General features: G+C 47.9%; 1 protein-coding gene across 4 annotated transcripts in view; it reads left to right on the forward strand.

Moving 5' to 3' along the window:
• LOC138468420 (zinc finger protein 84-like) overlaps positions 1–16,154 on the forward strand; it is a 90,246-nt gene extending 74,092 nt beyond the window's left edge. For all 4 annotated transcript variants that reach the window (XM_069608974.1, XM_069608972.1, XM_069608975.1 and 1 more), the window contains one exon: positions 11,036–16,154. In XM_069608974.1, the coding sequence (XP_069465075.1) occupies positions 11,631–12,779 (1,149 nt within the window). In that variant the 5' untranslated portion in view covers positions 11,036–11,630 and the 3' untranslated portion in view covers positions 12,780–16,154. The remainder of the gene's footprint in view (positions 1–11,035) is intronic.
• The last annotated feature ends 499 nt before the right edge of the window (positions 16,155–16,653 follow it).

Raw genomic sequence — 16,653 nt, forward strand, 5'->3', positions numbered from 1 at the left:
GGTGGACAAGTGCGGGAGGATCACCTGGGTGAGGGGTCTTCAGGAAGTGGGGGTGGGGCAGCTGATGGTGATATGCAGCATTCCCCCCTATTGAGTTTATCCAACCCATCCTATGCTCTGGAGTCCCAAATCCCCCCCCCGCCCCTTTTACACAAACACTGGGCTGAGGAAGAGGGTGACTGAGAGTAACAACATTAACTTTCACAGATCGTACTGGGCATGTCCCGCTAATCGGGTCAGGCAAAGTCAGGCCTTTAATTCTAAGTGCATACACCTGATACCAGTTAGCTCTCCTCACACGAATAAAAGGCAACTCCTAAAGACACACTCTGAGCAAGGTGGAACACGAGTACGAGAAGAACTTCCGGAACAAAGGCACATCTACTAGAGCAGAGCTACGGACCAAGGGATGAGAGCAGTGGTCCAAAAACCCAAAGGGTTCCCTACTGAAGGTCATTGCCTCTGATAGACCGCGAAAGTCACGCGGAGAAGGCCACATCCCACAAGTGAATATTGCATTATGTTTCAAGGACGCCAGTGACCCTGCCGGGTGAACGGCAGAGTTGGGGAGGCGAGACCAAGCCTCTGGTACTAACCTTGACTTCTGAATTGGGAATCGCACTTCTCCAGCATGGGGTCTGGCATTTATTCACATGCTCATGAATATTCCCCGTCGTCAGGCCGGGAATCCTCGGTATAGAAAAAAATCAGTATCAGTTTCGTTTCTGATCTGTCCTTCTTAGTAGTAACCAGTCACTGGTCTGTGGGTCATACTGCCCCCAGCCAATGACTGCCCTCTCCCTAAGCCCCGCCTCCGGCAGCCATCCTCAGATTCTACCGCACGTTCAAGTGTTGGGAGTCCTCGTGCTGTAGCTCTCAAGCTTTTGCTGCGTTTTCATGCTTTTTCAGGACATTTTTCTCATTTTTCGGTTAAATAGAGCCTCAAGCTCCACCGTTTCTACATCCGATCAACGGGGATCCGTTTCGGAGTTTTCTACGCCCCTCAAGGGTGAAGATTTCGTCGAGTTACGCTTTTGGAGGATTCCAGAAGTTCCGAGGCCTACCCCGGACATGGCCCAGGAGAAAGGAAGCTCAACGCCTGGGAAGCTGTTCAGGACCTGCCCTGGATGCCAGCTTCAGAATGTTTTCAAGGAGGACGAGCATTCATTATGCCTCTACTGTCTCTATGAGGACAAGACGCACAAGGAGAAGGACTGTGCGTTTTGTGGGAACATGTCGGAGCGGACCATGAAGGATCGCCACTTCCGTCTCGCCAACTGCTGGAAGGGAAGAGCCCGTCAGGCGAGAATAAGAAAAAGAAGTCTGAGCGGCTTTCTAAGTCCTGTGAGGGTGCCTGGGCGACAGGGGCCCAACAAAAGGCTAAGCACTGCGAGTCCGCGGGCACCGGGAGCGCCGAACGGTTGGGCTCCTTGGCTGCCAGGCAGGGCGCATCCTCCCCGGCGCCATCAACCACGAGCCAACGCTCTGGCTCGGTAAAGAGGAAGCCTGAGAACCCGGCGAAGCTTCTGGAGAGGCCCCGGTCGATCTCGAAGATTCCGGCAGAGGGGGAGCGAGGCTCGGACCCTCCCCCCAAGGTGAAGGCCCCAGGTGTCCAGAAGGTGACGATGGCCTTAATTCACCCTGCTAAGACCTCGATTGAGGATGTCGCTGCGGCCCTGGCTCAGCCTGTGGAGGCTACACCAGTGGAGGCGCCCTCAGGACCCAGAGTCTCCCTGCCACCGCGGAGGGAGTCGTCTTTCAGGTCCATTGAGAAGACCCACACGAAGTCCTCTTTGGAAAAGGTGGGGGAGGGGCTGGTGGCCATCATGGATACAGACACGACCTCTGAAGAAGAGCTCATCGAAGTCGTGGAAGAGGCCCAGCCCATCGGGAGGGATCCCGATGAGGGTGACGATGAGAGCGACGGTGTCGCCGACAAGGCTCCTCAAGAGCCCTCGCGCCCGTCATTTCCGGCGCCGCAGGAACCTCGGCGGCCATTTTGTCAGCGATTCAGTCCTTATGCTTGGAGATAAGGACAAGGTTGCCCCTTCCCCTGACGGAGGTACCTGAGCCAGACCCGACGGGGGAACCGGAGCCAGGACCTTCGGAGAGTCCACCGCATAAGAGGAGGAGGACGCATCCTACGCCACCTCTCCCACCTCTGCGGCCTGCTCTGCCTTCCCCCCGGTCTACTACCCACGGGGATGATACAGGCACGGACACGGCTATGACAGGTACAGATGACGGCGGAGGCGACAACGGGACGTGTCCCCAGTCGCCCCCTGCTCGGGGGTCCCCGCCTGACGAGATTGGATCCTTTCATGCCATGATTTCCAGGGCATCCGAGCTTTTTCAGCTCTGCCCAGAAGAAAAGAAGAAAGAAGGGTTCCTTTACCAACGGCGCAAGGCTAAAATTAAGACGGTCCTCGCCGTACCGCTTCTTGATGACATCTTGGATGAGGGGCTCGCCCTCCTCAAGAACCCTGCCACGGCGCCGGCAAAGAGGGACCGGTACGAGAAGAAGTACCGGGTCCCCGACGCTGCCCCCTTGTGCTTTTGGGCACAACCTACCCTGGATTCGGTCGTCTCGGCGGCGGCAAAGAAGAAAGCTGGGGGGGCATCGGCCTCGACATCAACTTCCCCGCCAGACGGCCAGGGCAGGAAGTTGGACACGATGGGACGTCAGATCATCTCATCCGCAGCGACGACTATCAAGGCAGCCAACGCCCTGGCTATCGTAGCCTGCTACGACAGGGAGTTGTGGTTCAAAATCACCCCTCTGTTAGACTTCCTTCCAGACACCAAAAGGGCTGAGGCCCTTGAAATCCTACAGGAGGGGGAGATTGCTTCGGACCACGCCATCACGGTGGCAACGGACATCGCCGACACCGGTTTCCGTCAGTTGGGCAACGGCGTTTGCTTGAGACGACGAGGATGGCTCAAGGCCATGGATTTCCGCCAGGACGTACAAACCAAGGTTTTGGACATGCCGTTCAACGGGAACAACCTGTTTGGGAAGGCGGTTGATGAGTCCCTTCAGGCCATCAAGACAGACACAGAGACTGCCCGGGCACTGGGAGTGCTCCAACAACGACGGCCGTCCTTTCGGAGCTCCGGAGGCAGACAAGGTGCCTCCAAGGGATCCGGCAGTGGCTCCTCCACTTACCGCCAAGCGGCAAGATCTTCGTCCCAGGAAGCCTACAGGGGACGCGTCAAGTCAGGTGGTGCCCGTCGTCGTCGACAAGGAGGTCAAGGAGGCAAGGCAGCCTCCAAACAAGATTGAACCGACCGTGGGGTCGGGCCCCCCGCCGAAGCACCCCGGTGGGAGGCCGGCTGGCGAGGTTCGTCAGCGTGTGGGAGTCCATCTCCACCGACCGTTGGATGCTGGACGCCCTGGCCCAAGGGCACGCCCTCGAGTTTCAGAAGAAGTGCCCTCGCGTTCCACTCGTGGCCAGGAAGGAAAATCACGTCCCTCAACTACTGTTGGAAGTAAGGGCGATGCTCAAGAAGGGTGCCATCGAGCTCGTCCCAAAGAGGCTTCGGGGCTCCGGAGTTTACTCAAGGTACTTCCTCGTAAAAAAGAAGACAGGAGGATGGCGCCCCAGTCTGGACCTACGACGACTGAACAAGTACATCAAGGCACAGAAGTTCCGGATGGTCACCCTCCTTCACGTGCTGGGACAGCTGGAGGAGGGCGATTTCCTGTCGTCGTTGGACTTGGAGGATGCGTACTTCCACATCCCCATTCTAAAAAGACACCGAAAGTTCCTCAGGTTCGTGGTCCAAGGGCGGCACTACCATTTCAAGGCCCTCCCGTTCGGATTGAAGTCAGCACCCAGGGTGTTCACCAAGTGCCTCGCACCGGTGGCGGCGCGGCTGCGCCTACAGGGGATCCACGTCTACCCGTACCTGGACGACTGGCTCATCCGGGCAAGGACAAGGGAGCTCGCCGTGGAGCACACTGCGAAGACCGGTCAGCTGCTCACGGACCTGGGATTCTCCATCAACTTTCCAAAATCCCACCTGGTTCCGTCGCAAGTCGCCCTGTTTCTGGGAGCCAAGCTCGACACAGTGGCGCGGCTGGCCTCGCCGTCGGGGGAAAGGACCAGGACAATTCTGGGCAAGGTGCAGCGTCTGCTGGCCACGGACATGGCCAGGGTAAGATCTATCAAGCCCCTCCTCGGGATGATGTCCTCCTGCGTTTATCTGGTGCGCCTTTGCAGGCTTCAGATGAGACCCTTAGAGGAGTTCCTCGACGCCCGCTGGATCCAGTCGACGGGCAGCTTCGAGGACAGGATTCCTCTCAACGAGATGTTCCATCAGGCGATCCGGTGGTGGGGTACCCGCTCCCATCTGTCGGCGGGCACAGACTTTCAGACCTCAGCTCACCAGGTGACGGTGACGACGGACGCCTCCCTGGAAGGTTGGGGAGCACACTCCGGAGATCTTCACACAAGAGGCCTTTGGCTCCCAGAGGAGAAGTCTCTCCACATCAACATCTTGGAGCTCCGCGCGGTGTTCTGGGCCCTCAGGTCCTTTCTTCCGTCCCTCAAGGGCAAGGTGATGAGGATCTTCACCGACAACACCACCACGATGTTCTACATCCGGAAGCAGGGCGGAACCAGGTCCCCGGCCCTATCCAAGGAAGCCCAGGATCTGTGGCATTGGGCCGTCGCCCAAGGGATGTTTCTGGTGCCTCTTCATCTGGCAAGAATAAAAAACACGATCGCCGACTCACTCAGCAGGGAGCTGCGCTCGTGCCACGAGTGGGAACTACGCCAGGATCAAGTGGATCGACTCTTCCGATGATGGGGTGAACGCCAAATCGATCTCTTCGTGACGGCGACGAATTCCAAGTGCCGGAGGTTTGCCAGCAGGTTCCCCTAGCCGAGGAGCATGGGCGTTCCCCTGGGACGGCCTATTTCTTTATGCGTTCCCTCGGCTGCCGTTGCTGCTCCGACTCATCAACCAGCTCAAGAGGTCCCGGTGCAGGATGATCCTCGTTGCACCGGCGTGGCCGAGGCAGATCTGGTTACCGGACCTTCTGGACTTGTCAACGTCCCCACCAGTCAAGCTGCTGACAGACACAGACCTTCTCTCCAGAGAAGGAGGCGCCATTCTTCACCACAACCCGGAGTCGCTGAACTTGCAGGCCTGGCTCCTGCAGCACTAGAGTTTGGAGGGTACGACATCCCGGCCGACTGCAGAGAGGTTCTTGCAAAGGCCAGGGCGTCCTCAACTCTCAAGTGCTACGGACATAAATGGAAGAGGTTCTCTGTCTGGTGCCGTGCACAGAAGGGTAACCCTCTGCGGATTACAGCCCATCAAGTACTGCCGTACCAACTGTCACTGGCCAAAGCTGGACTGGCTCTCGCCTCCATCAAAATACATCCGGCTGCAATCTCCCGATATACCAGGACGACGGGACGGGCATCCTTGTGGTCTCATCGCCTAGTGAAAGAATTCATGAAGGGACTATTCCGATCATTCCCGCCGGTGAAGGCTCCTGCGCTGGCGTGGGAGCTTAATGTGGTGCTGAACAAGCTCATGGGGGCCCCATTCGAGCCTATGCATTCGGCGCCTTTGAAGTTCCTGTCATGGAAGACAGCTTTCCTCGTGGCCATCACCTCCGCACGACGAGTGGGAGAGATCCAGGCCCTATCTTGCAAGCCTCCATACTTGACTTTTCATGACCCGAGGGTGGTGCTGAGGACGCACCCATCCTTCATGCCCAAGGTGCCGTCGAACTTCCACCTCAACGAGCCCTTGGTGTTGCCAGTTTTCTTCCCGTCGCCTTCGTCGCCGGCTGAGAGGACTTTGCACTCGCTGGATGTAGCTAGAGTGCTGAAGTTCTAGGTGGACCGCACAAAGAGTTTTCAGAAGACGTCACAACTGTTTGTGAACTTTGGGACTGTGAATCAAGGGAAGGCTCTCTCGAAGACTTCCATTTCCAGATGGCTCTCCGGCTGCATCATGCACTGTCACCGGTTGGCAAACCGACAGCTGCCCGGCCGTCCGAGAGCCCATTCGACCAGAGCGATCGCTGCTACCACGGCGTTCCTGTCTGGTGTGCCCCTGCTGGACATCTGCAGGGCTGCGACGTGGAGGTCGACGCACACCTTCACAAGATTGTACTGCGTCGATCGGGACTCCAGGCAGGAGTCCAGGGTCGGCCAAGCAGTTCTGCGCAACCTGTTCGCCTAAGGTGAGCCTGGTGAGGAAGTAAGAGTTGCTTAATGTTCAGTTGTTGTATTGCTTAATGTTGAGCCTGTTGCCACCTCCCGTGGTTGTGCATGTGTATACTGCTATGTATTCTTTTATTCATGAGCATGTGAATCATGAATACTTACCTGTAACTGTTGTTCTCCAGCATGGGTCTGGCATGGATTCACATGCGAACCCTCCCACCTACCCCTCTGCGGCTCTTCACTTGGTCATACTGCCTCTTCACGTGCTACCAAATCTGAAGATGGCTGCCAGAGGCGGGGCTTAGGTAGAGGGCAGTCATTGGCTGGGGGCAGTATGACCCAGAGACCAGTGATTGGTTACTACTAAGAAAGACAGATCAGAAACGAAACTGATACTGAATTTTTTTCTATACCGAGGATTCCCGGCCTGACGACGGGGAATATTCATGAGCATGTGAATCCATGCCAGACCCATGCTGGAGAACAACAATTACAGGTAAGTAACTTGTTCCATCTAAGAAGAGACGCACACAGCCGGTGAGTAGCTACATTTTGTTGCAAGTGGAGGCTGCACGCATGTGAATGTAACGCGAGGATAGGCAGACCCGTGAATGAACTTTGAAGCAAAAGACAGCTGCGAAAATAGCAATACTTAGTAACGGAGTGTGTCATACTGCCTACAGGGACAGCCTTACTCTGTGAGGTTTAACCACATTTGAACACTGATTTTTCCTTTTGCTTACATTTCTCCATTTTACACTTTTTTGTACAAGAGATATGGCAGGCATTAGGTTTTGTTAGCATAGGCCATTTCGATTTAACAGACTCCACTAGGACAGTGTTATTTATTATTTGATGGTCGACACTACTCCCATCTTAGTTATAGGGCAAAATAGGAGTTTATCCAACCCCAACAATTTCCATAAAGGTTTTACAAATTATACTCATTGTATCCGTGTGATACTTGTGATACCATGCCTACACCCCTCTGTCCACCTCATCGAGGTCACACCACCTTCCCCTGGATTCCAGCTTTCCTTTCGGCTTGCTCTTGCTCTGGCCTGGGGGATTTATCTGTTGTTTTCCCAGCTTCTGTAAATGTCCCGTCTTCTCTTCTGGTTCGAATCACCGGGCTGACCAGGCTTCACATCTGTTGTTCTCCTTACTGAGTCCTTCTTTGCTTTTTATCTTGTGGGATTGGGACTTCCCCATGTGTTCCTCAGGCATCCTTTGGGCCACCTCATCCCAGTATCTTTCACGTGAGTGTTCTGCATAACTGCACATGTTCTTCTTCTCGATATCTTCATAGTACGAATCCTGTTTAGACTGAGTGCTCTTATTACAGGCGTCTAATATTACAGGAAGAAGAGAGGAAAACTTACAATAGCACACAGTAGTATTGTCAGCCTGAACCTCAACAGATTTTAAAGGTCTCATAGTTTTAAGGGAAGAACGGTTAGGAAGTTCCATCGAGGAACGGGCGTCCTTGTTCCCATAAGGGGAGGCTCTCCCTGTGAGGTCCTCCTTCTTTTTACCACTCCTAGGGGAACTATCGGTTAGCGGCCTCACCCCCCTAGCCACATAGGGAAGGGCTCCCCCTTGGGTAGAAGTGACGTAATCCCAAGAATTGTCGAAGGCTCCTGAGGGTCCTGTGGCCTTGCCGCCAACATGGCTATGCCAAAGATTGAAGTGGTGGATCTCCCTGTTGTATGGTGGAGAGGCTCATGAATCTTCTGGGAAGTTGAAGTTGCAGGAATCCATGGGGGAGTGTACTAATGGAAGAATTGCATCTAGCTCATCGCCCTTGAGCCTGCACATCGGACTTGGGGGGGAGGCATCCTGAGCCCCCTGCTTTCATCCCAGAGCACTGCCCTGTGAGTTCCCAGTGAGTGGATGTTTTGGGGAGAGGTTTTGGTGCAGAAGCACACAGGAGAGACTCGGAAGGGAGGTTTTGTCGCTGGACATGACATTCTCCTTAAAAATGTGGACTAGGTATGGACACATCTCTCAATGGCTTTGTATATATCTTTTGTCAGATGCAGGCTATGTTTCAAAACTCCTCGGCCCTAAACCCTGAAAGTCTGGATTTGACTGCAGCAGTTGGCCAGGTGGCTAGAAAGTCTTTCTTTGTGGTTAAAATTATCCCTGTTGGGGATTCCTGGTGGATTACAGAAAACAATCATGCTGTTACATGTAGATATGCATTTACAGGCCAGGCTGAACAATGACGGGCATGCTGCAGGGACAATGAAGCCATTGCAGGACTGGGAAAAGGCTGCATTCTTGCTCCTGCCCTTTGTAGTCTATCCATATCTGATATTCAGGACTCTCTAGACACTTATACTGTCTCCCCTCCTAAGTTAGGCCATCTAGGAGTGCACTGTTTTGCGTATGCCAAACATATCAAAGTATTAGATAAAACACCTATTGGCCTGAACAAAAGTTTGAAAGCTGTCGAACAACGTTGCAGCGATTAATATGAATAATAATAAATATAAATCAAAGATTATACATTTCACACGCATTAAGGAATATTGGAACTTAAACAATACCAGTTTGGAAGTAGCAAACAACACTTTTTATGTTTATTATATAAATGGTCTCCTCTTATCAATCGAATTCAATAAATTGTATTAAAATATAGTAGATTCTCTATGGTTCCGCCATGGCAACTGAATGTCTTATATATGGCTTAGAAATAAGGCTTAATGTAAACTGTAGATGGCGCTCTACGACTAGAAAATGTGACTGTAGATGGCGCTCTACGACTAGAAAATCTGACTGTAGATGGCGCTCTACGACTAGAAAATGTGACTGTAGATGGCGCTCTACGACAAAAAAATCTGACTGTAGATAACGCTCTACGAGTATAAAATGTGACTGTAGATGGCGCTCTATGACTAGAAAATGTGGAAACTTTGACTTATGCTCCCTTTCTCTTTCCCATTGGCTGTGATATGTTGTGAACTAGGAATAATCCCTTGGGAAGTTTTATTACTGGGGGGAAAAGTCCAAATCTATTTTAAGATAGGTCAAGCCTTTCCTGGAACCCTTTAATATGACCCTCTTATTATCTATAAAGGGGGTGGGGTCCCAGTATTTGCTTTAAGCAACAACGTGATGTATTGATTTTGGAAATTTATTTAGAGCTGACATTAAAAGATGATCTGTGGGAGCACCCTTGGTAAAAAAAAAGATATAACTTGTAATTAACAAGTACGTAACACAGAATATATAAGATTCCTGCGGAAATTAGGATCTTTGGCTAAATATTTAATTAAATTCCCCTGCCTTATGTACAGAGCCATCTACATTGGGCTAAATTCTAATTTGGTAACTACGTTGAAAAGAATGGGGCACAGACTTCAGATTGCAAAAGATTTAAGAACCTGTCGCTTTTGCAGGAGAGGGAAGTGGTTGGAGTTTATCTGGGTTTCGAGTCTATGTTTGAATGCAGTAATGCAGTGCCAGTAGGGCCCGTGCCTTACTCACTGTGAGAACACACTGGTGCTTTTTCTTTGCTATGGTGCAATATGTCATTTATAACGCGCCTGTACATGGGTGTTTCTAGGCGCAACAAGACAAGGAAAGGTAGACCGAGGGAGGACAAAGCAAACAATCTTACTAGGCCTTGTGTCATTCAGATCACGAAAGTGTGATGACGCAAAGTGCAGGGGGGTCGAGACGGAGGCAAGTGCCAGGGTGAGGGAAAGGGGACGTGCAAACAGGGCAGCATTTCCCTGAGTAAGTGCAGCATGGCTCTGGGTAATTTCAAGGCAAGGAGGCAGGGGACTGTAGGGCTACAGTTACAGCCCCTAAGTGCACGCTAGTCCCGGAGGCAGTGCAAGGGCGACTGATCATGGGGGAGCCTGGTACCTTGTGATACTCTGAGGGTAGCCGGGCCACCAGTCAGTGCAACAGACAGGTAGGTCAGCAGAGGAGGGAGGGAGGGAGGGAGGGAGAGAGGGAGGGAGGGAGTGTGAGAGAGAGAGAGAGAAGGAGAGAGAAGGAGGAAGATGGAGGGAGGGATGGAGGGAAGGAGGGAAAGAGATAGGGAGAGGGAAGAAGGTAGAGGAGGGAGGGAGAGGGGGAGGGAGGGAAATGGGGAGAGGGAGAGAGACTAGAGCTGCTTCGATTGACAGGAGGGATAGGGAAGGAGGTCACAATGCAGTCATTGCCCAAAGAAAATGCCACAAAGCAAAACTTTGTAAAGTGGGAGCACAGATGGAAAATCACTCACCAGGCATCAAATTGGAAATCCAAATCAGTCCTTGCTACTTCTATAGTGCTTCTGGCCATATATCTGTGTTTGGGCAATATACATTTACCCAAAGGTAATGAATTCATCACTGATGACCTAATAGACTGGCTAAATGATGAATACAATTGATGACAAATTATGGGCCTAGTGTGAAATACCTGCCTTTAGTGTTTGTAAATATACTGTGTACCGTGTGTGAACTAGTTTAGTGGTTTCTGGAGATGGTAGAACGTATATGCATGGTCTTGGTGATTTAGATATCCGCTTACACATGTTTGTTCATCCAGCTTGTCTGATTTCTTTTTTTCTCATGCTCTTAAATATTAAAAGGTTCTATATATAAATTAATCACACTATTCCTGCTGCCTATCACCTCTATCACATTTCATTATATGTTATCACTGTCATACCACGACTGTGCCCCCTTTTAGGGAGCCTTTTTGCAATAGATGACACTTCATACTAATTACTATGGGTAAGTAACAAATGCAAATCACTACTACTGAGAACCCGCCTGCCTATTACATGTGACGCTTATGGCTGTGAACACGCTTAAACTAATAATGTGCATCTCATTTTATTTCAGTAGGTGACTGATGCCCAAGAAATGCTACAACGATGTCTAAAATCTGTGGACTAATGCAGTGCAAAGCTTTATTGATGGAATGTGCAATTCCCCAACACCTTAGAAGGATGCAAGTCTGGGCTCAACTGTCTATTGAATGTGTTCAGGAACTGGGCAGGAGAGGCATATTGGATACTTGGTTTTCATCAATTCAGCAACACAGAAAAATAATACATATCTAGCATTCTGAGCTACTGAAAGCAACATTGTTGATGTACAAGAAGAAAACACTTTTTTTCTATTTTCCTTGCGAGAACTCATGTGAGTGTTATTGTGTACACATTCTGAATGAAAGAATAGTTTGTTTAAAGGATTTTGTGAAACATCTGTAAAATACAAATGAGCAAATCATATCCAAGCATTTTAAAAGCTTCAGTAAGATGATCAGAAATGACCTACACCTGATAAAGATCATATGTACTCTGAATTTGGAAAAAAAAACATTCACTGGACTGGAACCTCCTAGTAACTAAGACTGGTGAGAAAAACCTTACCAGTGCACAGAAAGTGGAAAAGGGTGCCAACGCCTCAAGACACGTATGGCCCATATGAAAGCATGGGTGAAAATTCCAATCATTGCAACCCTGGGCATGATCAGCTTATCTGCCACCAGAGAACGCATACTGGAGGGAAGCCTCATCAGTGCTCTGAATGTGGGAAAGGGTTTGTTAAACTGGGAGAGCTTATTTGCCACCAGAGAACACATACAGGGGAGAAACCGTATCAGTGCACTGAATGTGGGAAAAGCTTCAGTCAGATGGGAAATCTCACTAACCATCAGTTTACACATACAGGTGAGAGGCCTCATGAGTGCACTGAATGTGGGAAAGGGTTTATCCAGAAGGGACATCTTGCTCTTCACCAGAGAACACATACAGGTGAGAAACCTTATCAGTGCTCTGAATGTGGGAAAGGGTTTGTAGAAAAGGGACAGTGTATTCAGCACCAGAGAATACATACAGGTGAGAAACCGTATGAGTGCACAGAATGTGGGAAAAGGTTCCGTCAGAAGGGAAGTCTTGTTAACCATCGGTTGATACATTCTGATGTGAAACCTTACCAGTGCACTGAATGTGAGAAAAGGTTCAGTAGGAGGCTTAGTCTTATTAGCCATCTGTTAACGCATACAGGTGAGAAACGTCATCATTGCACAGAATGTGGCAAAGGGTTTATTCAGAAGGGACACCTTACTTCCCACGAGAGAACTCATACAGGTGAGAAACATCATGAGTGTTCTGAATGTGGGAAAGGGTTTGTTGAAAAGGGACAGTTTATTCGCCACCAGAGAATACATACAGGTGAGAAACCGTATGAGTGCACAGAATGTGGGAAAAGGTTCTGTCAGCAGGGAAATCTTGTTAACCATCAGTTAATACATTCTGATGTGAAACCTTACCAGTGCACTGAATGTGGGAAAAGGTTCCGTCAGAAGGGAAGTCTCAGTAAGCATCAGTTAATACATTCAGGTGGGAAACCTTACCAGTGCACTGCATGTGGGAAAAGATTCATTCAGAAGGGAAATCTTCTTCGCCACCAGACAACACATATAGGTGAGAAACCTTATCAGTGCCCTAAATGTGGAAAAAGCTTCAATGAAAACAGTAACCTTATTCGGTACCAGACACAACATGCAAGTGAGGTACCATCTCATTGTAGTGAATGTGGGAACCCCTTCTGCTCACAGGATGTTTTTCATCTTTCGTGAGAGAGGGCATGCAGGTGGGGAAAGCTCCTCTGCGATTGGTTTGAATATTGGCGCACTAATAGCAGCTGATGACAATTGGTTGAATCACTGATGGTTGAAATGTATCCCTTCTGGAATACTCTAATTGGAGATTTTACCGTTTGTGTTACAGTGCCCATTCTATGGAAACGTTTGCATAAGGGTCTTAGGCAAATTAATGAGAACCAACATTTTGAAAATGGCTACAACTCAGTAGTTGTGTAACTATAACCCTTCATTGGATGTACTGGATCACTTTTCTACCAATTTAGTACCAAGAGGCCGCCTAACACTAAATGCCATTTAACCATTTGTGTAGTTGGATCCAGAGAACATATACAGATGAGAATCCATATTTGATGTCCTGGGTGTTAGTGTTAGCAGTGCACGGTGGTGGCGCGAGTTATGGTTGCTTATCTTACCATAACTGCCCAATTTCAGGGGTTTTCCGGTTTTACTTTGAACCATAACGTCCCTTTAACAAAGATTTTTTACTGAATATATATATATATATATATATATATCTATCCTGGAAAACAGCAGAGGAAAAAAACGCACTCCGAGATGAGGCACTTCACAAACCCAAAAATAAAAAACTTGAATCAGATTGAAGAAACAAGTTTATTGTAAACACAATCACGGCAAAAACACACAATAAACAAAACAGGACGCCAAGGGGAATCCTGAACAACGTGTTTCACGCTTCCCTGAGTGCTTGGTCACGTTTGGGGGACGAGGCAAACAGTCACCATAGATATTAGACTGTAGTCCCTTTACCATTTCCCCCATATCCATTAGGTCCTGCAATATACCAACAATGCTAACAAAAGCAGTTTAAAAAAAACATGTCTATAATTAAAACAGATAAAATGCAACCAAAGTGGAAAACATTAGATCCAATAATAAGAGTCATAAAGTGCTGGTGCAAGTACGTAGGTATGGTTGCCTTGACAATATATAATATATTGATGCCAAAGGAAAATGCAACAGTGTCAATACTGCAACCATGAAAATAAGACCTATATCAGAGACACCATGGAGTGCAAGTGCATTTATCAAAGATGGCGTTCTTTCTACAGTCAGTAACTTCAGCATAAAGTGCAAATGCATTTAAACATCAGAAGCCAAAGCCTAGAGATGCAAAGAAGATATGCCGTCCAGTGCAGATATATTCACATACCAGCAGTATACAGTCAGAGATATAGTTAGCAAAAAAGTGCAAATGCATATGTAAACCGATATCTTCCTGTCTATATATAATACATGTAGTCAAAAGCTAAAGTGCTGGTGCATTCAGTTAATACATAACCCTCAGTCTACAGTACTTAGGTCTGAGTAATAAAGTGCAAATGCCTAAGAAAAACAAGTTATATTAATAAGCAAGGACCCATGTGATAACAAAATGAAGAGAGGGTAAAAAAGGGGGATTGAAGGGAGAGTGCAAGACAGATTTAAATAAATGTCCTGCATGAATCTTAAAATGACGTTCCCCAAATGTTAAAGGAGACAGGGCAGCCCTAGAACCAAAAAGAAAAGGATCTATTGTGAAACAACACAAATATTAAAATTACAGATGCCTTTCCAGGCCAGGGCAGTGTACCATATTGAACCCTGGGAGAAAAGGTGTTAGATAGCCAGAATAAAGAAGAGAGAAAGTGGAACAAGAAACAATGATATCAGATACCCATAAACATGTGTAACTCCTCATCCACATTATGACCATTCGGATGTTTAGTGTTAAAATCTAAAATGAGCCTAGTTTCCAGTTGTCTCAATCTCAAGGTTTGGTCTCCTCCTCTCTGGTGAGTCGGGACATGGGCCACAGCAAGAAACGTGAGTAAATGAGAGTCACTGTCATGCTCCTGACTGAAATGTTTGGCCATCGGGTACATAGGGTCAAAATTTGTGATGGCTCTAAGATGCTGCAGAATTCTGAGCTTTAGTTTACATGTAGTGGACCCAACACACCATTTCAAGCAGGGACATGAAAAGACATACACAACAAATGGAGTATCACAATTGATAAAATGCCTGATCTCAAATTCAAGGCCTGTAATGGGATGTACAAATGATTTGCATACAGTAGCATGTGGACAGGCCTTGCATTTTTGGCACTTAGTAACACCTTTCAGTAAACCTGGTAACCAATTAGTCATAGAGGAGTTTTTCTCCACAGGGGATAAGTAGCTAGAGACCAGTCTGTCCTTTAATGACGGTGCTCGTTTGTAAGTCAATATAGGATGTTTAGGCAAAACTGGACCAAGATCTTTGTCAAGCATAAGAATGCGCCAATGTCTCATAATAATCCTGTGAATATCATGCGAAGCGTTGTTAAATGTGACAATCAGGCGGGGGGGTCATCATGGTTACTGTGTTTCTTATTTGTGGGCCCATGCAAGAGCTTTTCTCTTGAAGGAGCACGTGCTTTAAGGCAGGCCATTTCTATAGTCTTTTTACCATAGCCCTGTCGTAGAAAGCCAGCAGTGGCCGTACTGCAACACCGGTCAAACTCAAGAATGTCTGAGCAGTTCCGCCGAAAATGAATAAATTCGCCATATGGGATACATTTTTTTTGCAAGATGGCGGATGGCAACTTGTGGCATGCAAAGGAAGGCCTGTGTTTGTGGGTTTTTCATATAGAGATATATGAATAGCTAGACTGTCAAGCTTTACGGTAACATCCACATATACTATCTCTGTGGCGCTGTGGCATTCAGTAAATCTCAAATTCACAGTATTGTTGTTGATACTATCCTCAAAAGACAACCAGTCACTTTCACTGCCCTTCCAAATTATAAACACATCATCAATATAACGCCACCAACCAATTACTTAGAATATATTGTATAATAGATACATTTGAAATTATATTTTAATTAATTATAATTAAGTGTTATATTGAAAAGGTTTTATGAGAATGTGTATATGAGCGTATTATTATTTTTATTTTTTGGGAAGTAGGCATGCCTGCTATTCAAGCACTATATTATAAGACATAGGTTTGTGTGAAGGGCAGGTGATGTCAAAGGTCACCTCTTTTGAATAGAGAGGGAAGAGCAAATGGACTAGAAATATCCACTGGGCTGTAGCGTAATATACCTCATGCCTATTTGAAAATGAAATGGTGCCTTTCTGGTTAAAAATAAAATGTTGCCTAGCTGTTCTCTCTGAAATCCAAGAAGGAATAGAAAACAAGAACGTTTTCAAAATATAATTGATTTTGGACAAGCTGACATATCTGATTCAAAACTCACCCACCTGGGTTTATAAACTGAATTAATTGCTGATTAAATGCATATTTAACTTCAGCCAATTTGCCCCTGTGTGCTGACATTAAAATATGTCCTAAGTAGCGCTTCCGGTTGTATGTTCTACTTTGTTCTGGTTTTGCTTTGCTGCACACTGCTTCCTGGAACAGGAGATTCATTTGTTTGTGACCACCTTCTTTCCAGTTTTATGTTGAATGAATGTGATTGTCCACTTTCCTAAATGTATTATTGTACTATTTGTATTTCTCTGAATTCCCCCCAAGGTTACACAATTGTGACCACTTCAGGAGTCATTTTAAGTGCATATTTATTGAATTCAGACAATGTATGTTTCATACAGCATGCATCCAGTCAACCCATATTTAGAGGATAGTGTGGGTGCCATGCATTGCTAGGGCTGATATGGCACATGGGGACCAGAATTATCTCCATGTCTAGTTTTCAGAAGCTGGATGTGTGGCAGGAAATCTCTATTAAAGACTGGGGGATAAAAGAGCCGGGGGGCGACATGGTCAGTACGATTTGGGATGGTTCAGGCACTTAGGATCAGTGGGTGCTCTGGAAATGCAGAAGAAGCTGATGATGTG

This window comes from Ambystoma mexicanum, chromosome 4q, assembly GCF_040938575.1.
Source record: "Ambystoma mexicanum isolate Mex_15411 chromosome 4q, UKY_AmexF1_1, whole genome shotgun sequence".
Classification (NCBI taxonomy): Eukaryota; Metazoa; Chordata; class Amphibia; order Caudata; family Ambystomatidae; genus Ambystoma; species Ambystoma mexicanum.